The 22,240-nt window shown below is 41.7% G+C and overlaps 4 protein-coding genes and 1 non-coding gene across 7 annotated transcripts; 2 read left to right on the top strand and 3 right to left on the bottom strand.

Moving 5' to 3' along the window:
• Positions 1-224: 224 nt before the first annotated feature.
• Positions 225-5,248, bottom strand: LOC135678275 (ATP-dependent zinc metalloprotease FTSH 2, chloroplastic-like). Its single transcript, XM_065190875.1, has 5 exons — positions 5,092-5,248; positions 2,939-4,110; positions 2,446-2,759; positions 1,657-1,897; positions 225-751 (listed from the first exon to the last, which is right to left on the bottom strand). The coding sequence occupies exons 2-5, from the start codon at positions 4,100-4,102 to the stop codon at positions 410-412; spliced, it is 2,061 nt and encodes a 686-aa protein (XP_065046947.1). The 5' UTR covers positions 4,103-4,110; positions 5,092-5,248; the 3' UTR covers positions 225-409.
• A 314-nt stretch (positions 5,249-5,562) lies between these two features.
• Positions 5,563-8,215, bottom strand: LOC135678277 (probable pectate lyase 8). Its single transcript, XM_065190877.1, has 7 exons — positions 7,885-8,215; positions 7,550-7,627; positions 7,154-7,219; positions 6,428-7,070; positions 6,243-6,346; positions 6,043-6,181; positions 5,563-5,969 (listed from the first exon to the last, which is right to left on the bottom strand). The coding sequence occupies exons 1-7, from the start codon at positions 7,974-7,976 to the stop codon at positions 5,748-5,750; spliced, it is 1,344 nt and encodes a 447-aa protein (XP_065046949.1). The 5' UTR covers positions 7,977-8,215; the 3' UTR covers positions 5,563-5,747.
• A 2,526-nt stretch (positions 8,216-10,741) lies between these two features.
• On the top strand, positions 10,742-12,124 carry LOC103990638 (uncharacterized). Its single transcript, XM_009409846.3, has 5 exons — positions 10,742-11,331; positions 11,415-11,600; positions 11,668-11,737; positions 11,808-11,879; positions 11,968-12,124. The coding sequence occupies exons 1-5, from the start codon at positions 11,038-11,040 to the stop codon at positions 12,009-12,011; spliced, it is 666 nt and encodes a 221-aa protein (XP_009408121.2). The 5' UTR covers positions 10,742-11,037; the 3' UTR covers positions 12,012-12,124.
• Positions 12,125-12,328: 204 nt separating this feature from the next.
• On the top strand, positions 12,329-12,413 carry TRNAY-GUA (transfer RNA tyrosine (anticodon GUA)). The gene is given in 2 exon segments: positions 12,329-12,365; positions 12,378-12,413. It is a non-coding gene; the product is annotated as a tRNA-Tyr (tRNA).
• Positions 12,414-12,755: 342 nt separating this feature from the next.
• On the bottom strand, positions 12,756-20,627 carry LOC135678274 (dolichol kinase EVAN-like). Of its 3 annotated transcripts, none has more exons than XM_065190871.1 (14): positions 20,368-20,626; positions 19,676-19,788; positions 18,216-18,422; positions 17,963-18,067; positions 17,050-17,120; positions 16,866-16,943; positions 16,570-16,799; positions 15,686-15,875; positions 15,541-15,606; positions 14,702-14,790; positions 14,498-14,612; positions 13,431-13,482; positions 13,217-13,317; positions 12,756-13,061 (listed from the first exon to the last, which is right to left on the bottom strand). In XM_065190871.1, the coding sequence occupies exons 1-14, from the start codon at positions 20,556-20,558 to the stop codon at positions 12,948-12,950; spliced, it is 1,722 nt and encodes a 573-aa protein (XP_065046943.1). In that variant the 5' UTR covers positions 20,559-20,626; the 3' UTR covers positions 12,756-12,947. The 3 variants fall into 3 exon arrangements, with proteins under 3 accessions (XP_065046943.1, XP_065046945.1, XP_065046944.1); XM_065190873.1 differs by having other exon boundaries at positions 19,676-19,863; positions 20,368-20,506; XM_065190872.1 differs by having other exon boundaries at positions 12,923-13,132; positions 20,368-20,627.
• Positions 20,628-22,240: the final 1,613 nt, after the last annotated feature.

Genomic DNA, 22,240 nt, shown 5'->3' with positions numbered 1-22,240 from the left:
AAAATATTTAAATTTTTGTTTATATTTGTAAGATTGAGGAATAGGTAAAATTTTTTGATAGAAAAAAACAAGGCACAGTTTTTAGTCACAAAACACAAATAATCCTTCGACAATTAGATTGCACAGAACATCACAGGTTAGTTATGTATTTTGGGCGAAAACACCATTAACAAATTGATTGTTCTGAAAGAACTACAATGACTGTTTGAATGTGTCACATTAAGTTAAAAAATTATCTTGCTTTTACAGTTTATTGAGATCATAAATTTCATTACACTTGCTATAGACGAACAAGATATTACACAGATTGTATCTCACATGATCACCCTCAAAAGGGTTTTACACAAAGATTGAGATATAGTCTTTGTTAAATGGTTAATGACAAGAAGTTTATCTTTGACGTAGCAAATTAAGCTGAGACGGCAGCTGGTGTGGCCGCAGGAACCCTGTTCTCCACAGGGATCTCCACAAACTCGGAAAGAATTGCTCGGAATTCATCGCCAGTCATCGTTTCCTTCTCTAGTAGCACCTCGACGATCTTATCAATGGCTTCCCGATTGTTCCTAATATGACTCAGTGCAATCTCGTATGCGCTGTCTGAGATCCGCTTCACAGCAGCATCGATGTCTTCAGCAAGTTTCTCGGACATTGAGTTTCTGGCCATCATTCTCATGATAACATCACCACTTTGTGCTCCTGAATCCATAAGCGACCATGGACCAATCTCAGACATACCGAATGTCACCACCATCTGCAACAGGGAAAAGAAAAAGGAAATAAAAGGAGACAGTTATGAATGCTCAAGACGGTACAAGCATACCATGAAACATAAGACAAATAAAACCTATTCATCTGTCTAATTCAGTAGTCGATATATATTTCATAGAAGACAACCACCTTTATAATCAGTTCCTAGTTCCCTTAATCATCATCCATCATGTCCATAGTATCTTTTTCCAAGCAGCTATTATGTCAGATGCCAGAATATCTGTAGACAAGGTATCCATCTCCATATGCTGCCACAGAATATTTCTTTGGAGGCGATAGAATAAGAAAACTTTAAATTTTTCATGACATCAACATGATCACACGAGGAAATAGTTGGTGTGATATACAATGACCAGAGTATGTCAATCTGATGATCCATGTTGCATTATGCAAAACATGTAAGTAATCATCCAACAAGCACAGAAACCAAAAAGGTTTTCCTGTGCCACAGGACAGCTCCAAACTTCTATTCATTTCTTATAGAGAGATGCAAGTGTAAGAAATAAATCAGAATTTAAGAAGAGCTCCCATATTTTGGTAAGAAAGCCGTATGTGATAACAACAGGGTGACACTTGACACAACAGTTAAGTTGCTGCAATTTGTCTTCTGTGTCATCATCTGAGACTGAGCAATGCAAATGTTCAAGGAGTCCCATGAGTTGCATTTAGTTACAAAAAAGAGAAGTGTGTGGACTATTCAAAGCAGGTTTGTCTCGAGGTGTCAAAATATTTTTGATTTCTGAATTTCTATTTCATCCTATTTTAACTTTCTCAAGGCAGTTTATTATCACTCATCATTTCAACAAAGGAGCAGCAGAACATAGTGAAAAAGCTAATACACAATTTCTTGTTGCTGTGCAAATAAAAAAGTTGTGATGTAACACTAACCTGTTTGGCCAAGCCAGTGATCTGCTGTAGGTCACCAGCTGCACCAGTGGTCACCTCAGATTCCCCAAAGATAACCTCCTCAGCCGCTCTTCCTCCAAGACCACCAACAATTCTTGCAAAAAGCTGTTGCTTTGAAATCAAAGTAGGATCATCCATGGGGATGAACCATGTCAGTCCACGTGCCTGGCCACGTGGAACGAGGGTGACCTTTTGCACAGGATCATGTCCTGGAGTTAATGTTCTGCAATTTGGAAATGTCAATTAGGTGTTGAGAAGACAATCTAAAACTAATGTTGACAAATTAATGGACTTAGAGGAGAAAACAGCTAAGGTTTAACTACAAACAATTTAACATGGTAAAAGTTGTTAGATTAGAATGGAAAATGAAGAGCCAAAAACACCTTTTAGAGTTAGTCAACTGCAGTTACCTATACCAATGATCCTAAGTTGCTGAGATTTGCTTCACTTCCCTATCACGGAAGAACAAGTCAAAGACGGAAGAATAATGGATTAACACTTCGTAGAAAATCCATACCCGAGTCTAACTTTCCACAAGCCGACATATGAAAAAGCAACAACAACTAAGTTTAAGAGGCAATATCAGCAATTGGGCAACTGATTAATCATTGCTGGAAGTATCAGAAAGGCTACAAGTTGATTTTAGTTAGTTCATTTTAGAGGGAAAAGATAAAGAACTCGCCACAAAATTTGGAAGGCCATGCAGCTTGCCTAGAATTTTACAGAAACACAAAGGACAAACTGATTTGTAACATGAGAGGCTATTCTTACCCGCAAATTGCATGTCCGACTTCATGATATGCAACCAGACTTTTGCTTTTACCATCTGTCATTATGGTTCCTTCCATGCCAGCCACAATCCTGTCAATAGAATCATCTATGTCTTTCGATGATATTGCCGGTTTACCACGGCGGCCAGCCAGGATGGCTGCTTCATTCAAAAGATTTGCAAGATCTGCTCCACTGAAACCAGGAGTTCTCATTGCTATAACATCAAGTGAAACATCAGCCTCAAATTTTTTATTGCTGCCGTGAACCTTCAGGATTTCTGTACGTCCCCGAACATCTGGAACATCCACCGTAACCTGAAAATTGTAACCACAATTCCTCAGAAGTCAGAACGTTAGAGAAAATAAATCTCGAAATACTACCATTTTGTAGATGTAATGGCAAATAATAATCTAAATTTAAATTTATGATTCAATTGTTTCTCCTCAGCATGTTTTGGAATCTTAGGCCTAGATATAAAAGGGATGTTACTAACCTGTCTGTCAAATCGACCAGGCCGAAGTAAAGCAGAATCCAGAATGTCTGCGCGGTTGGTCGCTGCAATGACAATTATACCAGTATTTCCTTCAAAGCCATCCATTTCAGTCAAAAGCTGATTGAGAGTCTGTTCTCTTTCATCATTTCCTCCTCCAATTCCTGTTCCTCTTTGCCTACCAACGGCATCGATCTCATCAACAAACACAATACAAGGAGCATTCTCTTTGGCCTTCTTGAAAAGGTCACGAACTCGTGACGCACCGACACCAACAAACATTTCTACAAATTCAGATCCTGAAATTGAGAAAAATGGGACACCTGCTTCACCAGCAATTGCCTTGGCAAGCAAAGTCTTTCCAGTTCCTGGAGGACCTATTAGAAGGACACCTTTAGGAATACGGGCTCCCACTGCAGTGAATCTCTCGGGCTTTTTCAGGAACTCAACTACTTCCATAAAGTCCTGTTTTGCTTCATCTACTCCAGCAACATCATCAAAAGTGACCCCCGTATTAGGTTCCATCTGGAACTTGGCTCTTGATTGACCGAAGGCAAGTGGAAAGCCAGGGCCTCCAGGTCCACCAAGCCCACCAGATGACCGTCTCGACAAAAGAAACAAACCTCCTATTAGGATAAGGGGGAAAGCCAAGTTTCCAATCAAATTGAACAAAAGAGATCCAGAGTCTTCTTGAGCATTATGTGCAGCAAAATCAATATTCTTCTCTCTCAACTTCTGAAGAAGCTCCTGACTAAGACCGGGAAGTTGCACACGGACTCTCTGGACCCGGTTGCCAAGCTCAGGAGAAACAGCTTCCACTATAGCTATGGTTCCATTCTCAAACAAGTCAACTTTCTTCACCCTATCCTTGTCTAGATACTCTAAGAATCTTGAATATGACATTCTTGAAGATGATACACCTTGATCATCAGCATAAGCTTTCCTTGCACCCACTATGGTGGGCAAGCTTAATCCAATATTTCCAAGGAGAAATTTAAGAAATCCTCTTCTTCCTTCATGCTGCTTCTGGTCCAAAGAGGCAGAAACAGAGATTGGCCGAGACAAAACAGAGAGTGAAGGAAGGCCTGCTGAATAAGTCAGATGGTTTCCAAAAATCTGCTTGGTAAATCTTGGTTTTGTAGTCAGGCATACTGATGAAGCTGCCATTATTCTCCCTGTCCAGCCAGAACAAAGATATGTCAGATCATCAAAGCAGAACTGTAAACTCATACAACTAGCAACAGGACCGAGCAAACAACCTGAGTTTGAACAAACCAGGCCTCGAGCTTGGCTCAATCAAACAAAGGGAAGGTTTGCGAAATTGGGCTCAAGCACGAATGCCTGTGTTCAGCTCACCACAGTTCAAGAAGTGCATGTTCCACATAGATACACTTCTTTTGCTACTAATGAGACGAATTGAGGGTGTTCCGCAAACCAATCGAATGAATTCAAAGTTGGTTAACCTAAGAAGACTGAATGCAAAGATCCGACTTAGCAGTGAAAGTAAGTCTAATGGAGCATCATTTCCCTTGGATATGATGCTGTAGCAAATCTAGTATACTCGAATTCCTTGCATTTCTGACTATAGTCCATTTAAATGCCAAACAACCACACCACTATCATAATGAAGTCTGCCAAAAGATAGCCTCCATGCTGGTACTTCATATTTTGTTTATAAGGCCGCATCTATTTCAAAAGGCCAATCTTTGATACTATGCGGTCGGGGGGGGTCATACAATTCATCTTTTTAGTACAGCATAGGGGAATCCTTTGAAGAACAAACATATTAATACCAACTTATAACGAGAAAGAACTGAAAAAAGGTGAAAATTTTCTCTTGAACTCATTGATCGATAAGAAAAATGATAGCAAAGGGTTTCCAGGATCCAATCTACTCGTCACAGGAAACATCCCCCCGCAGAACGACAAGGGGACCAATTTCCGCTCACAATTTATCGACCGTAAGACCCTTCAGCAACCTTGAGCACCTAAATTGCAGCCTGAATCTAAACGTGATCAAAGAGACGGAAGCCCTTCTTGTTCCTCACAACCTACAAATCTATCCCCAAAAGAAAAGAAAAAAAGAAGCCTTTTTTCTTCTCTCTCCAAGAGCAAAAAGTACCGTCGTCTACAAGAATGATCAGAAGAGGACTCACCAGCTTAGAAGTGGGAGATCTCGTCTCGCTCTCTCTCTCTCGGTGGGCAGCGTGGGCGGCTGCCAAGGTGAAGAGGAAGGAGTTGAGTTGGGAAGAGCTCGGAAGGGGGAGAGGATTTTTATTCTCGCGACGAGAGACGCAACACCCCGGTCGCTTCCCTTCTATCGTTGGGGATTGGGCTACGTGGCAGCCACCAACGCCACGATAACTTAATTCCCCTTATTTCCTGTTCCGCATGCGGACACGCGATCTTAATTCTGACATCCAGACTTTTTCCCCTTTTTTGTGTGATTGATTATTTTTACACGGAGATTTTTTCTTTTATTGCCAGCATCCCTTGTAGCCGTTGGTTTTCTAGATTTGCATTAAGATTAGAAAAAAAATCAAGGATTGCTTTCCCAGTGTTAGAAACACCTATCACAACAGCCATAAGAATGAGAAATGGGAGGCAATAGAAGCTGTGAAGAAAGCTAGAAGTAGAAGAGGAGAGTATATATATAGATGAGGAGCCAAAACAACAGAAACGATGAAACAGACAACGCTTCCGCATGCGGTGGAAGCAGGCGGAGGTTGGGCAATCTGGAGGAAATGACATTGCTGAGGATGCAGCATAAAGAATCGGGAATTCTGTTCTTCTGGCGGTGGTGGGCGTTGCATTAGCATTGAGCCCCCGCTCGGCAGGAAAGGACGCCAGCATTGGAAGTCAATGAGGCGACCAATGAAGAAGGCTTGGCCCCGAGGCTGGAGGCCCTTGCGTAGCTGGCTGAAGCGCCTGCACCGGAGGGGGTGAAGTAAGCACCGTTTAGTAGCAGGTCACCCTCCGACCTCCAGTTCCAGCTCTTCCACACGCTCGCATCCGTGTCCACCCTCTTCGTCACCTGTTCGATCGAAGTACAGTGTGAGCGAGCGAGGTGAATCCTGACACGAAACAGAGGATGGAGAACAGTGTACCTCCTTGGCAAACGGATCGGTCGGGGCGAGGTATCGGTTGCCCTGGCTGTTGATGGTTGGATTTGCACTCCCACCGATGGCATACATCTCCCAGTGTGTGTAGTCATTGTTTACGACATGGAAGTAACCATGCCTGCACCTGCAAGTTCCGCACTGTGTCATCTCATGTAGGAACATGATTTGAATGTTCAAGAAGATACCTGGGCATTCTCTGAATCAGTGCCTCGCCAAAATGGTTGAATGCGATCGTAACTTGCATGGATTTATCCCTTACGTAAGAATCACTGTGACCCAAAAGCATGACCTGCATCGATTTGGCCAACACTCGATCGGTGTCAGTATGATCCTGACGGCATCTAACAAGAGCACGGCGAGAATGGAATACCTCGTTGTGGTGGGTGAAGTAATTGTTGGAGATCGTGATGGCAGTAGAGCCCACGACGGCATCAACGAGCCCATCGGCGCAGTTGGACAGAGAGCAGTGGTCGACCCAGATGTGGCTGGAGCTGAAGATGGATACGCCATCGCCGTCGGCCATGGTCCTCCATCCATAGTGGGAAGGGGAGCTGCGGACCATGGCGTTCCCGGTGGGCTTGCAATCGTGGATGTGGAGGCCGTGGATGATGACGTTGGTGATGTCCTGGATGGTGATGCAGGCGCCGTTGGCGATGTGGACGTTGGCGCCGCGCCCGTCGACCGTCTTGAAGCTGTTCATGATGAGCTCCTCCTTGAGCGTGATCACCATGTCGCGCTCGAAGGTGATCCACAGGGGCTCGTCTTGGATGACCGCGTACCGAAGCGTTCCCGGGCGAGGATTCACGGGATCGTCGTCCCCGGCATCCGTCACGACGTAGTACTGCCCGTCGCGCCCACCGAGGGCGTTGCGGCCGAAGCCAATCCCACAGTCGGCCAGCCTTTTCCGGTTGAGATGCCAGTCCGGATCGCACCGCCAGCAGTCGTCGATCGGGTTGCCCGTGCCGCATGACATGTAACCGAGAGATCGACGAGCCGTGCTGTTGCTTATGATCCTGATGGACCATGTTTCTCTCTCTGTTACTACCAAACCAAAGGTATACCCACAAAAAAATTGCATCTTCTCTATTGAACTTACATTTGGACAGCGGAAGCAACCTCTTCCGGATCATCGACTGCGGCTTCTGCCGTCCCGGCTACAGCCCTAGGAGAAGAAGGAGAAGCATCTCAGAATGAGTTACACATTAACGAGGCGTAATTCTTGATCACATATTTGGATTTTTGTTCTCTTTTTTATCTCGGAAGTCGAGATGCTACAACTTTTGGGGAAACCCACACAGCTCGAGGTGGTCTGCCGCTCTCTGAGCTCGGATCAAAAAGGGCGAAGGAAAACGTCGAACACTTGGAAGAAGGGGAATCTACGATGCCGGTAGACGGCATCGGTGAGATCCGACGGTCCGGATCCATTCTAGACTAACTCCAACGGTCCAGGTCCTCCGATTTACCAAATCGAGCTGGGTGTGACAAAACTCACCTCGCTTCCGCAGGAGCAGCGGCGCTCGTCGCGTTCGCCTTGGCCTCCCTCAGACCCCTCCGTGAAGCTCCCCCGTTCCTACATTAACGCCAAGAAAGAAAACACGTGAGAGCGGTCTCTACGGCTTCCCGAACTCCCTTCATCAGCGAAAAGCTACGGCCTTTGCTCTGCTCAGAGGAAAGCGATCATGAGAAACTGGAGCCCCCCTGTTTCCAGAGCAATGGCTTCTGCTCCGCACCTAAACCCCGTACTCGGAGAGATCTTTTCTTCAAATCGAGTTCGTACTTGAAGATCTCCTGAACTAAGAATGGATATAAAGGACGATAAAAAGGTACCTCGAATCGGAGGAAATTGCAGAGACAAGTAGGAGGCCGAGAAGCAACAGTAGCAGCAGCAGAGACGGACTGCACTTCGAACCCTCCGCCATCGTCGCCCTCTTCGCCTCTCTCTCGCTTCCCAGAAGAGGAGTTGGCGAGAAACACCGCGCGGAAGCGCCATTATATAGCCGCGAAACGGAAAACTACCAGCCTTGCAACCGCCGTTAGTGGAGACGGCGTCTCACTCAACGCCCACCACCGACGACGTGAGAGGGGGTCGTCGTCCTCCGTCGCCTCAGCCGACATTAACGCCGTGCTCGACCCAGGCTTCGCTTCGTCCCGGGAGGCACCTCCTCCACGTCGGATATCGTCCCGGCAGCAGCCGGTTTCCCCGCCGCACCTTTCGCCTCATCACGCGATCCCGCCTGCCGTTACAACGGTTTGTCGTCGTCGATGGTGTCGCGCATAATTACGTGGTCGCCGCAAAGCAACCCCCAATCATCACGCGTGTCCGTGACGACATTGCCATCCTACACGTGCTACCGGGAAGCTCCGGTTGGCCATCAAAAGAACGGTTTGAATGGTGACCATCGGATGCAATTTGGACGGTGGAAAAAAAAGAGAGAAACGAAAGCAGTCGACTGCACGGATAAATCATTTAAGATATTATTTCTTGTAGCGCTCTTCTGCTTAGTATCGCAAAAATTGGATAGCTGGGATCAAGTCCAAGATTTGCGGCAAATGAGCCGCATCTTTACTTGTAATGTTCTTCTTCTTTGACCAGCGGCGTGCACTTAATCATAGAGGAAGACCATTGCCGCCCACTGGTCAACGTCCGTCTCTTTCCATCATTCACGTCCCATGTGGTTCTCCTTCACACACACACGCGAACAGAGTCACTCACGGCATGCTTCGAGCACGCCCACATGACGGACGGCCACAAATCACGGCCAATTCAGTGTTCTCAGGATCGCCAAGCCGACGTAGCATATTTATGTTGCATGCATCCGCTTCCGTGTGCGTTCGGAGCACAGCCTGCGCATGGATGGCGGCGTTGGAGTGGACGACGTATCCGGCAGGGCAACTCGGCTGTTCAACTCAGCATCGTGTCCGCCAGGCAAACTCGGTCTTCCGGCCGTCGGATTAACACCTTTGACGGCTCCTTCGCAACCGATCTCATCATGATCGTGATCTTTTCGAACGTCATGTTTGAGAAACTTGCTCGACGTCATCATTTCCAGCATAGTTTTTGGTGGGTTTCTTAATTTAAGTATAATTTAGTTTAATTTTAATATCTGCTCTAACGATGAGGGCCAAATTATATGAAAGATTCTTGGGAGGTTTGACTTATAAGTCCACAACATTAAGGACTCGTTAATTAGAGTCAGAAAATAGTGAAGTATAACATGAAATATCCAAGCGATCAACTCAAGCTTTCATCCATATCCGGTGACTGCCGACTCCCAAATCATCAACCACACTGTTGGCTTTCCTTCTTGCTTTCAAGTCTCCTCTCTCTCTGTCTCTCTCTCTCTCTCTCTCAGCAGTAGGTTTGCACATGCATGCAACATGACCTTGTGCGCCAAATCCTCAAGCCATGTGCTACGGATGTGGCTGCATGGACTTTTCTCCCTTTCTCGACCTTCTTCTGCCTGCAATCACAGCACAGTTTGGGCCCTTCCCTCTCTGTCTCTGTCTCTCTCTCTCTCTCTCTCTCTATGTGCTGAGAACTGAGACGGTAGGTGTTCTTATCATCAAGAAGATGTTTTTGGGAAGGATGTCGAGAAGCTTAAAAATCTGTGTCACAATCTCAATTGAGGGTTACATGGTTGTGGAAGCATATGGGTTGTCGAATCCTAATTGGATTGGGGAAGCATATAGCATGGGATATGTTAGGTCTATTGGTGTCAACTCTCAAGATGACATCACGGCCACAAGGATGATCGAAGGAGGTTTAGAGGATGTCTTCAGGCAGGCCTTCGAAAGAAGTTGGGGGGAATACTGCAACTTGTTGATTACCTCAGAAAGAGAGAGAGAGAGAGAGAGAGAATATCATCCATCTCATGCCACAGAATACTCCTAATTTGTTTAATTGAAGAGTCTAAATTAGATGATAAAAAATTCTTGAAATCAAGTTAATGATAGTTTATCATTTTCTTTATTCATTACCCATATTCTTGTCTGTTTTATCTTCCCAAATTATATAAAATATTGAAAGTTGGGTGACTTGAAATTTGATACCAAATAGGTTTTTAAAAAGTGACTTGAAATCGACAACAAATGCATTAAAAAAATAACTTGAACTATAAAAAAAAAAGTTACACATGTATTATCGTCAATAGATATTTCAATATTATTATGTTAAAAGTTAATTATTAGATATCCACACATCAAATCACTATAACTTAATTCAAACTCATGTGCATAGTAGATTCAATATGATTAAAAGGGAGTCTCGAAGCTCGATCAATGGCTAAAGAAGGTTCGAGGATCCACTCGATAACTTGCTTACACGAAGATCGAGATATGATGAATTTTTAATATTATTCTTTTGATTTTAAAGTAAGAGTTTCGAGTCAATAATAAATGATCTTGATTATTATGACTTAGTATATTTTTTATAATAGATTTAACCCAAGAAAATATTATATAATATGAACGAAATATTCATCTAATAATCTATTTTGGATCGATGTTTTCTCCTTGCTCGGTTTCCATATGTAATTTTTCATATATATATATATATATATATAATTTCATTGGCAATAAATGAAGGCCTTTTTAGGCCCATTATGAGCCCTGCAAACATTAATTGATGGCTAAGTTGAAACATCGACACGTGATTGGGACCAACAAAGCTCGACTGGTCCTCAATGGACAGGGATTGATGGCAAGGGTTGCTTGTGCGCATGAATCAGTAGACCAAAGACTGTTCTCCAAGCTTATCCTCTTCTCGGCGTGGGTCCTCTCAGAAATCTTTCCCACCCAATCAGAGCCTCCCACCTGTGTCATCTTCCACAAAACGACACGAGAGAACTCAACGTCCGACCCCCACACCCATGCAGCTTGCGGAGGATATTGTGGTGAAGCCCTGATCCGAGTACTTACTGTCATCCCCACTCTGTGAGCCCCCCAAGTCTCCACGGTCCAGTGATCGCAAACTCACATACAATGGCGTGCAGCTCCATCCACGGTGGCCCCCTACTACAGCTCCCCTCGGTCGGTGCCAAGAACATTTTCTTCTCCGGTGGCACCACAAACCCCGGTGTAAGCTTTCCGTCTACTGCCCGCGACAACAGAAGATGCTCAAAGATCAGGCCGTCGGTCTTCTCGGCCGGGGACGGCCGGCCGCAGCTGGACGAGAACCCGGAAGGGATCATCTCCGGCGAGTGGACCGAGAACTTCTCTTTGCTGAGCTACGATGACCTGCGGGCGTATCTCGAGTCACACATCACTGCTCATAAGGTCCGCTTCTTGCTTGCATGCGTGTGCATGTCCTCGGCTCCGTTACGCAGTTCCCTCCTCATTACCGCTGTGAGTTGCACCAGGTCGGGCCTTGTTCGCCGCTGAGGGAGGTCATGTCGACGGCGATCGTGACTGCGACCGCCAGCCAGATGCTGGAAGAGATCAACCATCATTTTGAGGCCGTGTCGGGGCTGCCGGTGGTCGACGGCGAGCGCAGATGCATCGGGGTCGTTTGCAGGAGCGACGGGAGTAGAGCCTCTTCACTTGGAGTTGGTGACTGACCTTTCTTTTAGGGTTTTGATTGATGCGGGCGTGAAACCTTCTGTTCTCTTGCAGTCCAAGACGAGCGTCGGTGAAGTCATGTCCTCTCCAGCGATCACACTGTCGCCTGAGAAGACAGTCACGGGTATATACATCTTACATGATTCCACTCCTAACTCTGAGGATCAGAATCTAATCTACCTGTTCTTATGCAGATGCTGCAGCCTTGATGCTGAAGATGAAGATCCATAGGATACCCATCTTGAACGAGGAAAGGCGAGTCATAGGTGAGAACGAACGCAAAGCACCGAGTTCATTGCTCGGGCTCTTCAAACCATTTTTAGCTAATGCACGCCACCTTGGTCATGTTCACAGGCATTGTGACGCGCACTGACATATTGGAAGCTTTGGAAGCATGAACACTCCCACGGACTCTTCTATTCATGTAAATATACTGAAACAATATCGACCATGTAAATAATGGTTTTTTACGTTGTGTAATGGAAACTCCTACCGACTCACTCGTTAATCATATTCTGGCAATTTTGTGTGTTAAGACGCCACCGAAAATGCAGGACAATCGGCAATGAAAGCTTAAGGAGAGATGAAAAATGTTTGAATGTCTTCATATATCTTTGCTTTGTATAATTGTCATCGATCATGTGAAAATAGTCCGGTATTAGGAGAAGGATTGAAGAAAGATCATAGATATCAAAATAGGTCACACAAATGTCAACCGACCTTAGCTCAGTTGGCAGAGCGGAGGACTGTAGTTGTATACTGTTATCCTTAGGTCGCTGGTTCGAATCCGGCAGGTCGGATTTTTTTATTTCTTTATCGTATTTTACCAGATAAACAATATATATTTTATTTTAATTTCATTGCCAGAAATTTTACGTAATTTCTTTTTATCATCTGCCAGATTTTTTTAATGTATTCTCATACGATCACATTTTTAATCGCCTGCTGGAAACACTTATATTTGTCGATAAATCGAGCTAACTGATCGAGTGTATCTAAAACACTTGGGATGTGAGCACACATCACTTTGTGCCGAAGTATAACAACGCTGCTTTATTTCTTTTAATTTTTAATAGCAAAAAACACCAATTTTGTTACCGTCGATAAATGTTATAACCTATGTTAATATACAAGTCCCTTCGTAGCTCCAAATAACTTCTAACCTCATATAATACTATTCTTTCTCTCTCTCTCTCTCTCCCTATGTACAGTAGTGCTGAAGAAAGACCACGGGGGGGGCGCGTCATAAAAGAAAGAATCCGGAGAGGAGATTAGAGGAAAGGATAGACCCAAAAAGAGACCACGGATGGGGTCATGCGACAAGGATCGACAACTCAGAGACAGAGAAGGCTGTAGAATACAAGCGGAATGAAAGCGTTGTCAAGTTGTGCCGTGTATGCCTCCAGTAAACCACTGACGGTGACCGCCATGAGCAAAGATAGCCAGTGCTGCACAGATACAAACACCAGGATCAGCATCCAGTTTGTGACCTTTGAGACCAGCAAGAAGACGAATAAAGCTACAAAGCCATGGTGATTGATTTTTGTGAGCAATGCATCAGAATGAAATAGTTTTTGACGTGAATAAGGGGGAGAGATCAAACCTGGGACAGAACGTAACCGGTGGATGCCAGTAGAGGCAGGAGTATCGAGCAAGCTGCGAGGACGGATGTTATTCCGGCTGCGGTGCCTTCGATAGTTTTCTCTGAGGAATCAGAAAACAAGTATGATGGCCATGTGGAGCGACGCGGTTACTTATTAGCCAAAGATTAGACAACGTATAACCAAATCTGAGAAGCACAAAAAGCATCAGCTTACTCCCAGTCTTGCTCCACCGCAGAACACCATACTTGTGGCCGACGACCGATGCCTGAGAAAGAACCAAGCCAGCATTGTGAGTTTTAAGAAGAAAAGTGAAGGCAACAGAAACTTCAAGCAGGTATGAAGAGACGGGAAAAAAAATCCAGAGATCCAGAGATCCAGAGACCACATTATCCTGTTTTCTGCTGGCATTCGACATACATCATGTAAGCAACTATTTAACGAAATGAAGTTAATGAATTATCAGAAATGACTGTTACATTAAACATTAAAATCAACAGAAACGAACTCAAATCTCAATAGAGATTTTGAATATGCAAATAATATTAAAAAGAAACTCCATAAGGAAAGTGATATCCAAAATTAACCTCAAATTCATCTTGCTAATCAGCTCAATTAAGCCAAAAGAATTAACTAATCAGTTCCTCTGTCATGGCCGTGCGGAAGTACCTCATCCAAAGTGGAAATGAGTGAGACCTACCATTTCTCGTGGCAGATCAAAGGCAACAGAGATGACAAGTACAAAAAAATCTGTTTTCAACCTACACTCTTGCTGCAAGGGTTGCTAAAAGACTCGCAAGTATCACTTTATGAAAGCATCGAATCATGCTAAACATAAATTCATTAGCATGCATGTAACAGTTTAATGTCCATGAATAACTTCAGGAAAACACTTGGAGTCGTCAGTCCCCTGTTGTCAGTTAAGATATGCATTAACTTCCATCAAAGATGATGTAAACATGCCAATAACATATGCATGCTCTTGGACTAACAGTGCCTTTTCTGGTTCTCAAAGTCTTTGTTTCCTAATGACAAGTGTCAGCAAGCTGCTTATATGATTCACTTGCATTAAAAACATAACATATTTCAACTTTCAAATTCAATCTTAACTCACCAATTTTCCATAATATTTTATGTTTCTGAGACTGTTTACAAAGCAAGGAATGCCACTGTGACCATTAGAACAATCACATTGGTTTCCACTCCCTCCTCGTGTCAACATCAAACTCATGGGCATAGACAACATTAAGAAAAGGGCTGATATGTGAAAATAAGTCCTTTACCATAGTGTCACCAATTCCTAAGCTTAAAATTCCAGCAAACGGAGCAAGTGGTCGATCATTCAGCCCAGATGACATCCATTTTGGGAGGGCACATCCGAGGAGGAGCGAGAAGTGACTAGAAACAAATAAAACCCAAAATGTAAGGAACACAATTTGCTTTCAACGAAAAGGCCACAACCTAATTTTTTGTGTGAAAAACTCAACCTGACAATGAGAATCTCTGAGTCACGATGATCAGTAAAAGCATTCATGAACTGATGTACAATGTCGCCCAGGGGCCAAATTTTCCAGACCTGCCACACGATTAATATATGCTGAGAAATACCAAAAACTAATAGGCAAGTTAAATTCACAAATCATTTCGCCTTCAGTTGTTAAGCTCAGACAGAAAAGGAAGTTGACCATGAATGAGAGTTTTACTGCTTTACACAATTGAACTCTTAGGGCAGCACCTATCATGTCATCTTACCACCAAATACTAAATATAATTAGAAGTCATCGGTCAAAATACTCCTTGGTGATGCAATGATGAAAACATCTTCCTTTTTCAGAAAAAAAAAGGTCAAGATCACAATTCTAATGCAACAGTTGCACATACAAAGGAATGATAATAATATATGATACATTCAGATAAGACTAGTGTATTTTTTTTCCGTACCCTAAGATTCTTACTGAAACCAGGGTTCAGAAAGCGTCATTGTCAAGTAAAATTGAGAAGAATCATCATAGTCAGAGAATTATTTGCAACTAAGCTGGTAAAATGGTATTTCTTATACAAATTTTTCACAAGGTTCAATTTCATGGAAAGTCATGTGATGACACAAAACTGGATTTGCATCGACCATCAGGAAGCTTACTAATGAGTTTACCATGCACAAGAAAAAGAACAAAGTTCTACTTAACCACAGGAGTTCACATTTTCATTTATATTATTAAACTACAAATTTCATTACTTAAGTGAGCAGCAAGTCTCTAGTTTGATGTGATACTCAAAACTAAAATCTCGTCGAACACAAGAAATATATCAAAGATAGCAAACTTACCCGAATCATTTCCAGAATTAGGAAAACTGCGAAAGCTGCACCAAATGCAAGGTCCAAAAAAGTTGGCTGCAATATGTTATGCACTTTATGAGAAACGTTATCGTAGAAGTTACATCAAATAAATGTAGTCTTTATATGCATATACCTGAAAGAGAAGAGCAGGCAAAAACATTAGAACTGCCACAAGATGGTAGTACTTCCTAAGAAGAATCCTTTCAATCTTGCAGTGCTTTGATATATTGTAGAACCGCAAAACAGAAGCACATATAACACATATCCAGTACAAACATAATGCCAAGCGCTTGAGTGGGTCAGTGAACACAAATGTCAACACCCTGCCAGAAATCACATAAACGTCCATCACATCTAATAAAATAAGCATATTTCTCTTCTTGTCATACCGAAACCAGACTGTGAAGCACTTTTCCATTTGTTATGCTTTAAAATTGAATCTACACAGGTTATAAATTGAAACAATATGTGAACAATGATCAAAAAGAGCCCAAAAGAACCTTGAACATGAATGATTAACATAATGATGTCTAGCAACAGTTAATTTGGTCCCACGGGACAAAAATTTTCATATATGTATATATATGGCTACATTTATATTGTTCCTCTATCTATAGTTTTATATTCCTCCTATTAAGTTGCTTCTACTTGAAAATGGATCCATCCATGCTACAACCTTCAAGTGAAATGAGTGTAAGACAAGGGGTAAGCCAGTCATTAAAGTAGTATTTCTCTTACATTTATAGCACCAGTTATGACAGGATTGACCAACCTATCCTTGATTTCAATTCCTTCCACCTCTGAAGGAGCAAGGTTCAGTCTTTTTTATAGTGGGAGCAACATACAAATTGCCCACTAGGAGCATTGTAACCGCTCTTATATATGAATACAGATATATATATATATATATATATCTGCTTAATCTTATTTGATTGAAATCCAACAGGGAAAATGAGAATAAAAGGAAGAAGATTCAGTCAGCTATTTAACTAGGAAACATATTTTAATCATGCTTACCATTTGATAGGATGCACATAAAAATCCTGAACAACACACATCCATATTGGAATCAAGATTGTCAACATGATTGAGAGAGAAGCATAAAATATAATCGAACTTTCAACTGCACTGTGTGGTCCTCCATTAGCTATTGAAGCTTCAGGCTTCCTCAAATTTTTTAGGTGAAACCAACCTCGAAGAACAATTTTGTAAAATGCAGGCAAAAGGAACAGGCCAAGCATCACTCCCTGCAAGTAAAGGCATTGCCTTATGAAGAATTTTGCAACTCGTCCATATGTTTCAAAGAACCTTACCTGAACAACTGTTGCAATTTCAGAATGGGTTCCATATCCAACAAAATTTAGTGTCCTCGACGTTATGAACATAAAAGTCTGTCAAAATGATCAATCAAATTAAAATTAGTTTCCCAAACATGATTTCCTGAATGTCTTTCAAGTGTGAAATGATTGATGGACAATTTAGAAGCAAAGCCTTGACCTTGGTGAGGGTATGTGCCAACATATCACTAAAGTAGAGTACCAGACCACTAGACACCAAAAGTGCTTCTCCTGAAATTATACCAATCATTATGAGAGAGCCACCGAGTACTATCAATCATATTTATCAAATAAACATGAGATAGTAAATAACATAAAAAAATATTGTAGATGAGAAACATATTTTTATGTTAAACATGAGATAAACATGAGTTTAGGGCTCATCAACTTTAAATAGCTTCCAGCAGGAAAGAAGATAAGAAAACAAACAAGACAAAATGAAAGAAATGGGGAAGAGTAAATATATGGGACAAGAAGACAGAATAGGCTGGTTGCTAAAGAAATCAATCTCATGTTAGTTTTTATAGCGATTACACAAATAAAATTGTCAAGACAGAGTACAACCAGCCACAGTCCTTTTCTTTAAAATCTTGATACGTACCAAAAAGGAGATCAATCCTAACTAAGATATATATACTTGTCCAAAATTCAGCAAATTATTCGTAATTAGGTAGAATTTGAGCTCTCCTCGAACTTTAACCTAATAAAACATTTCGTTAACTAAAATGTCCCAAATATGTTGAATCCGGACTCTTTTGTAACAATTGTAAAATATGACAAAGAATTCATAATATTCATAAATTTCAAAGTGCAAGAAAGTTTCTACATAGCTTGGCTACTCTTGATGACTGGAAATATTATCATATGCTCCAAAAATGCTTTGGAGAAGTGTGAGGACGCAAGCCATAAGGCTGGTCCCAGTTAGTCAAATAATAGTGTTTACGCAGGTCCATTTTAACTTTACTAGTTCAAAATCATGTCAGCTAAAAATCACAATAACTGAAAAACACTTACAATGCAACCATCATCATTCATGTATATGTATAAAGAGGTAGTATGAGTGGGATACCAACCTAATGAAGCACATGATGGAAATGTCAGAAGAATGTGCTGGATGAGAACCACAGTGGCAAGTGCATGACAGATTAACCACAATAATTTTATCAAAATAAGCGACCCTGTAAAAGAGTAAAAGAACATATAACCCTCAGCCATTTTGTATCAGATGAAATCGCTTCCTAAAATTGGACTGCTTTTCTAATAAGACATCAGGTATAGATTAGGGAATATCACAGGGGAACAAACATAAGGATTTATGGAACTAACCACTGTCTGATTTTGTTGTGAGAGACAGAGAGCAAACAGCTACATACAATACAGTCTGAAGTAATCCATACTTTAAGGCTTCAGAACTTCTAAGCTGAAAGGAACCAGTATTCTTGGCAGAACAATAGAGTGCTAAACAGAAGAAAATTAGCACGCCAAAGCAGTTCGCAGACGCGATCCAGTACTGCATACTTAAACCTTCAACCTCTGTCCATAGAAGGAGGAAACTAAGAAAAAATTAAATATTTCGAGCAGGAAACTAAATGATGAAAATTAAACAAATCAAGAATGATCAATAGCCAAAAATATTTTTGTTTTCTAATAAAATGTATAGTAGTCCATATTATGGTCACAGGTATGAAAGCATATAAACAATCCAGGAAAACAGAGAATCGCCAAGGTAAAAGTAAAACTACATTAAGTAAGAGACAAATCACTTACCTTGCCTGAAAACAATGCTAGAATATGTTTTTAAAAAAAGAAATAATTTCAGGGCAGCCAAGTGCATAAAGAACTGCCAATATAGTGTGTTGAGTTTGTTTTATAAAAGACCAAACCTTAAAGAAGAAACAAAACCTGAAAAGGAACCATGCAAAGGCTTCATTCATTTGATTTTTTCCAAGAGCTCCATAAATCAATATGACAAAACTTTAAGGGTCCTATAGGCTTGAGTGAATTATAACATTTATAGGAAACCAAAGTGTCAATAAGGATACCTAAGGATCCTGCCACTGTTTTCTTCTTATTCTACCGTTTATATCACCAAATACCCCATGTTGTAATCACCTTGGGTTTAAAACTTATTGTATCAAAATTTTAATTATTCCAGTTATGTGTCTTCTTATGACAAAAGACTTCTTGCATTACCCGTATTGTCAAGTGTGATTCTACAGTTATATAGTATGGCTGTTAGCAAGCGAATTGTCCAACAATGAATTTTTTTTTTGAAGGAAGAACCGAGATAGATATGACTGTCTCAGTCTCAGATTTAGGTGAGACCTTACCCCTACATATTTAATAGAGGCCTTATTTAGTAATTGAAACAACTCTGGAAAACAGAAGCTTATGTTTCAGCAGTGAAAATCCATGTTACAAAAACCACAAGAAATCTTATTACCTTGTTACAAAATTAAACTTTCCACTGCCACAATATATCGAATAAAGTAACCAACTTTAAGTATATTTCTTGTTTTATAATATATAAGTGGATCACATAATGATTCCAACATGTGGCCTTAAAATAAACTATAACATCACCATTAGACCTACATTTTATTTAGAATGTGTACTTTGTAGTACCATACAAAGGCCGCTGCAACCCTAAGCTATAATGACAATAATTTTATCTAACACTTGAAGATCTATGGAAATTTAAAAATTAGAAATAAAAGCTCAATTTTAATATGATAATGTAGGATATTGATCCCGTGAATCACCATATCAAAGATGAGAAACTCTACCTTCAGAAGTGACATCATTCTCTGGTAGCACCCTTGAGAGTTGTATTAATCGTGAAAGCATAGCAGCGGGCAATGTCACTGTACCCAGTAGTATCCCAGAAGATGCGCCAGGCCTAAAAAAATTAGGGATCCAAATCAAATGATCCTAAAGCAAGGTTTACTATAGCTGCACCGAGGACTGTATACAGCTGCCACAAAACAAAACAACTGATATCATTCAAGCCATTTAACATAATCATTCTATTTTACATGTTAGGTCATGCTCATGCTTATATAACTAACTGTGATGTGATCGTCCGTTTCAAGTTCGAACACGTTCATGAATCAGACGTCCGAACATGTGACTAACACCTAATCTATCCTGGTTTATCGGAATTTAGTACAAACTGTTCTTGCATGCTGAGATCGAAATGCTGACTGTGACCTAAATATCCAAATAACCGATTAGAACCAATAAAAATTTTAGGAATGAGATCACAACTTAAAAGAAGTTGAGAAAAGAAATATACACGTATCGAATTTTCTGGATTATATCGCACCATCTAGAACTCGATGAAATGACCAATAATCAAGACAAACCCTAATCGTTGGCCGTCCAAGGGGAAGGAAGGACCAGGTCAAACATTGCATAATTTCGTGTGAATTCCGGGAAGAACATTCACGATTTAAAATGGCAGGGAAAGAGGGCGGACCTGGTTTTGAATCGGTGGGGGGCGGTGGAGCCCTCGGCAGAGATCTCGACGAGGAGGCCGCCAGCGACGAGGAGGAAAAGCGCGAGGGCCTCGTAGAGCAGAGAATGGGGGACGGAGAGGAGGACGCGCGAGACGAAGAGGAGGACCACGGCCCTCTCTCCATTGAACAGCTCGGCCGCCCCTGCGGCCATGGAGGGTGGCGGCAACAACAGAGGGAGAAGGGAAGAGGGAAAAATTGCAGGCAATTAACGAGAAGGGAGACCAGGAAGTTTGTTAAGGGGCACTCCGTGATACGGCATCCTATACGAAATGAGTTACGAAACGATGAAGGGGTGCTCGGAGCGGGATGACTCGGCTGTTGACGAGTCTCCCAACTGCGTATGTCGTTCCTCAAATCGTGACCTGCAGCATTCAATGTGTGTTGATTACACGCGGGACGGTGAGGCCACCTGCCACGGTGGGCGAGTTAATTCGCCGCCCGCGTCGGCTAGCTATCGGATCACGTCAACTGGTCTGGCGTGGACGGAAACGGATGTACCTAACACGACTTGCGTCGCCAGGACGCTGCATTACCGTCACGTAGTAAAAACAAGCGGCGTATTCTGGGCATATAATTAAAATCCGTGGGTGAGCTGCACCAGACCGTGGGATTCACGCGCGACGCCGACACCAATCCTTACCCACCGTTTTGTAATCATTATAACAGTATAACGGTTCCTATCATGGTGATATGTCATTATTTATTTTGAATATTTTATCTAAAATAATCTTTAATATCAGAGTTTTAATAAATGATATCTCCTAAGCTTATCTTATTTTATTAATTTGATAAAAAATATATTTTTTTATTTTCATCATTGACTATCCTCATTGTCTCCTATGCCACTGTGAGTTGCACGTCTATCATTTCATCCTTCTTTCTTTTTTTTTGTTTATTCTCTCTTATTATCTATTTTTCCTCGTCCAAATAGAAGACAAACAGATAGAGTAAAATTGATATTTATGTAATATTAATTTTAATATAGTCCTCAATAATTATAACAATATGACTATGATAGATAAGGTAATGACAAAGGGTTTAACTATATTTGGAAAGGCTCCATCTCGAATGAATGATACATTATAGTAACGAAAAGGTGACGATGTTCACCCATGTCTCCGCAAGGATAACCTTGTTAAGGGAATGAGACAGGGTTATCATTCGATGATGCACAAAAGTCACCTCTGTCACTAATATTTTTACCACCCATATTCATCTTATCATCTTGGTTCCATTATGATTAAGAAGAATAAGCAATGAGGTAAAAGATGAAAGAAAAAAAGTCGGAAGACAAAAATGATATACAATAAAAAGGAGAGAAAAGAAAAAAAATGGTGCTTCCAAATAAAAAATCAATTATGAGGGCATCGTTGAATAAAAGTATAATATTAATGTTTTTTTGATAAAATATTTATTTATTTTATCTTTACGTTACATACTAACGACTAATGTTTTTTTATAACGTTATATAATTATTATAACGTTTTTACATAACGGTGATGATATGTTAGACACCACCTGCTGCCAAGAGTGTGTTCCTCCCAAGCGTATCGCAACAGAGTCATAACCCGAATGCAGAAATCGTGGGTCCCAGGCGGTCCCCGCGGCGTCGTACCAACCAGATGAGCGAGCCATGACGCGCGGGATCATAGGGGGGTGGCGGTAGGATAAGGTTTCGCTCCTTTCAGAAACTGCGGGTTGTCATGACAAACCACCTTGCGCAAAGCTCGCAAGTATGACGTGGCAATCTTCTATTGTTCTCCGTCTCGGTACTGCCCAACAAAATATCTCCACATCATCATTCAATGGTCCACGTGGACTTTCTGGAGTACT

Source organism: Musa acuminata, chromosome BXJ1-7 (genome assembly GCF_036884655.1).
Source record: "Musa acuminata AAA Group cultivar baxijiao chromosome BXJ1-7, Cavendish_Baxijiao_AAA, whole genome shotgun sequence".
Lineage (NCBI taxonomy): Eukaryota > Viridiplantae > Streptophyta > Magnoliopsida > Zingiberales > Musaceae > Musa > Musa acuminata.
This window is presented reverse-complemented; position numbering and strand designations above follow the sequence as displayed.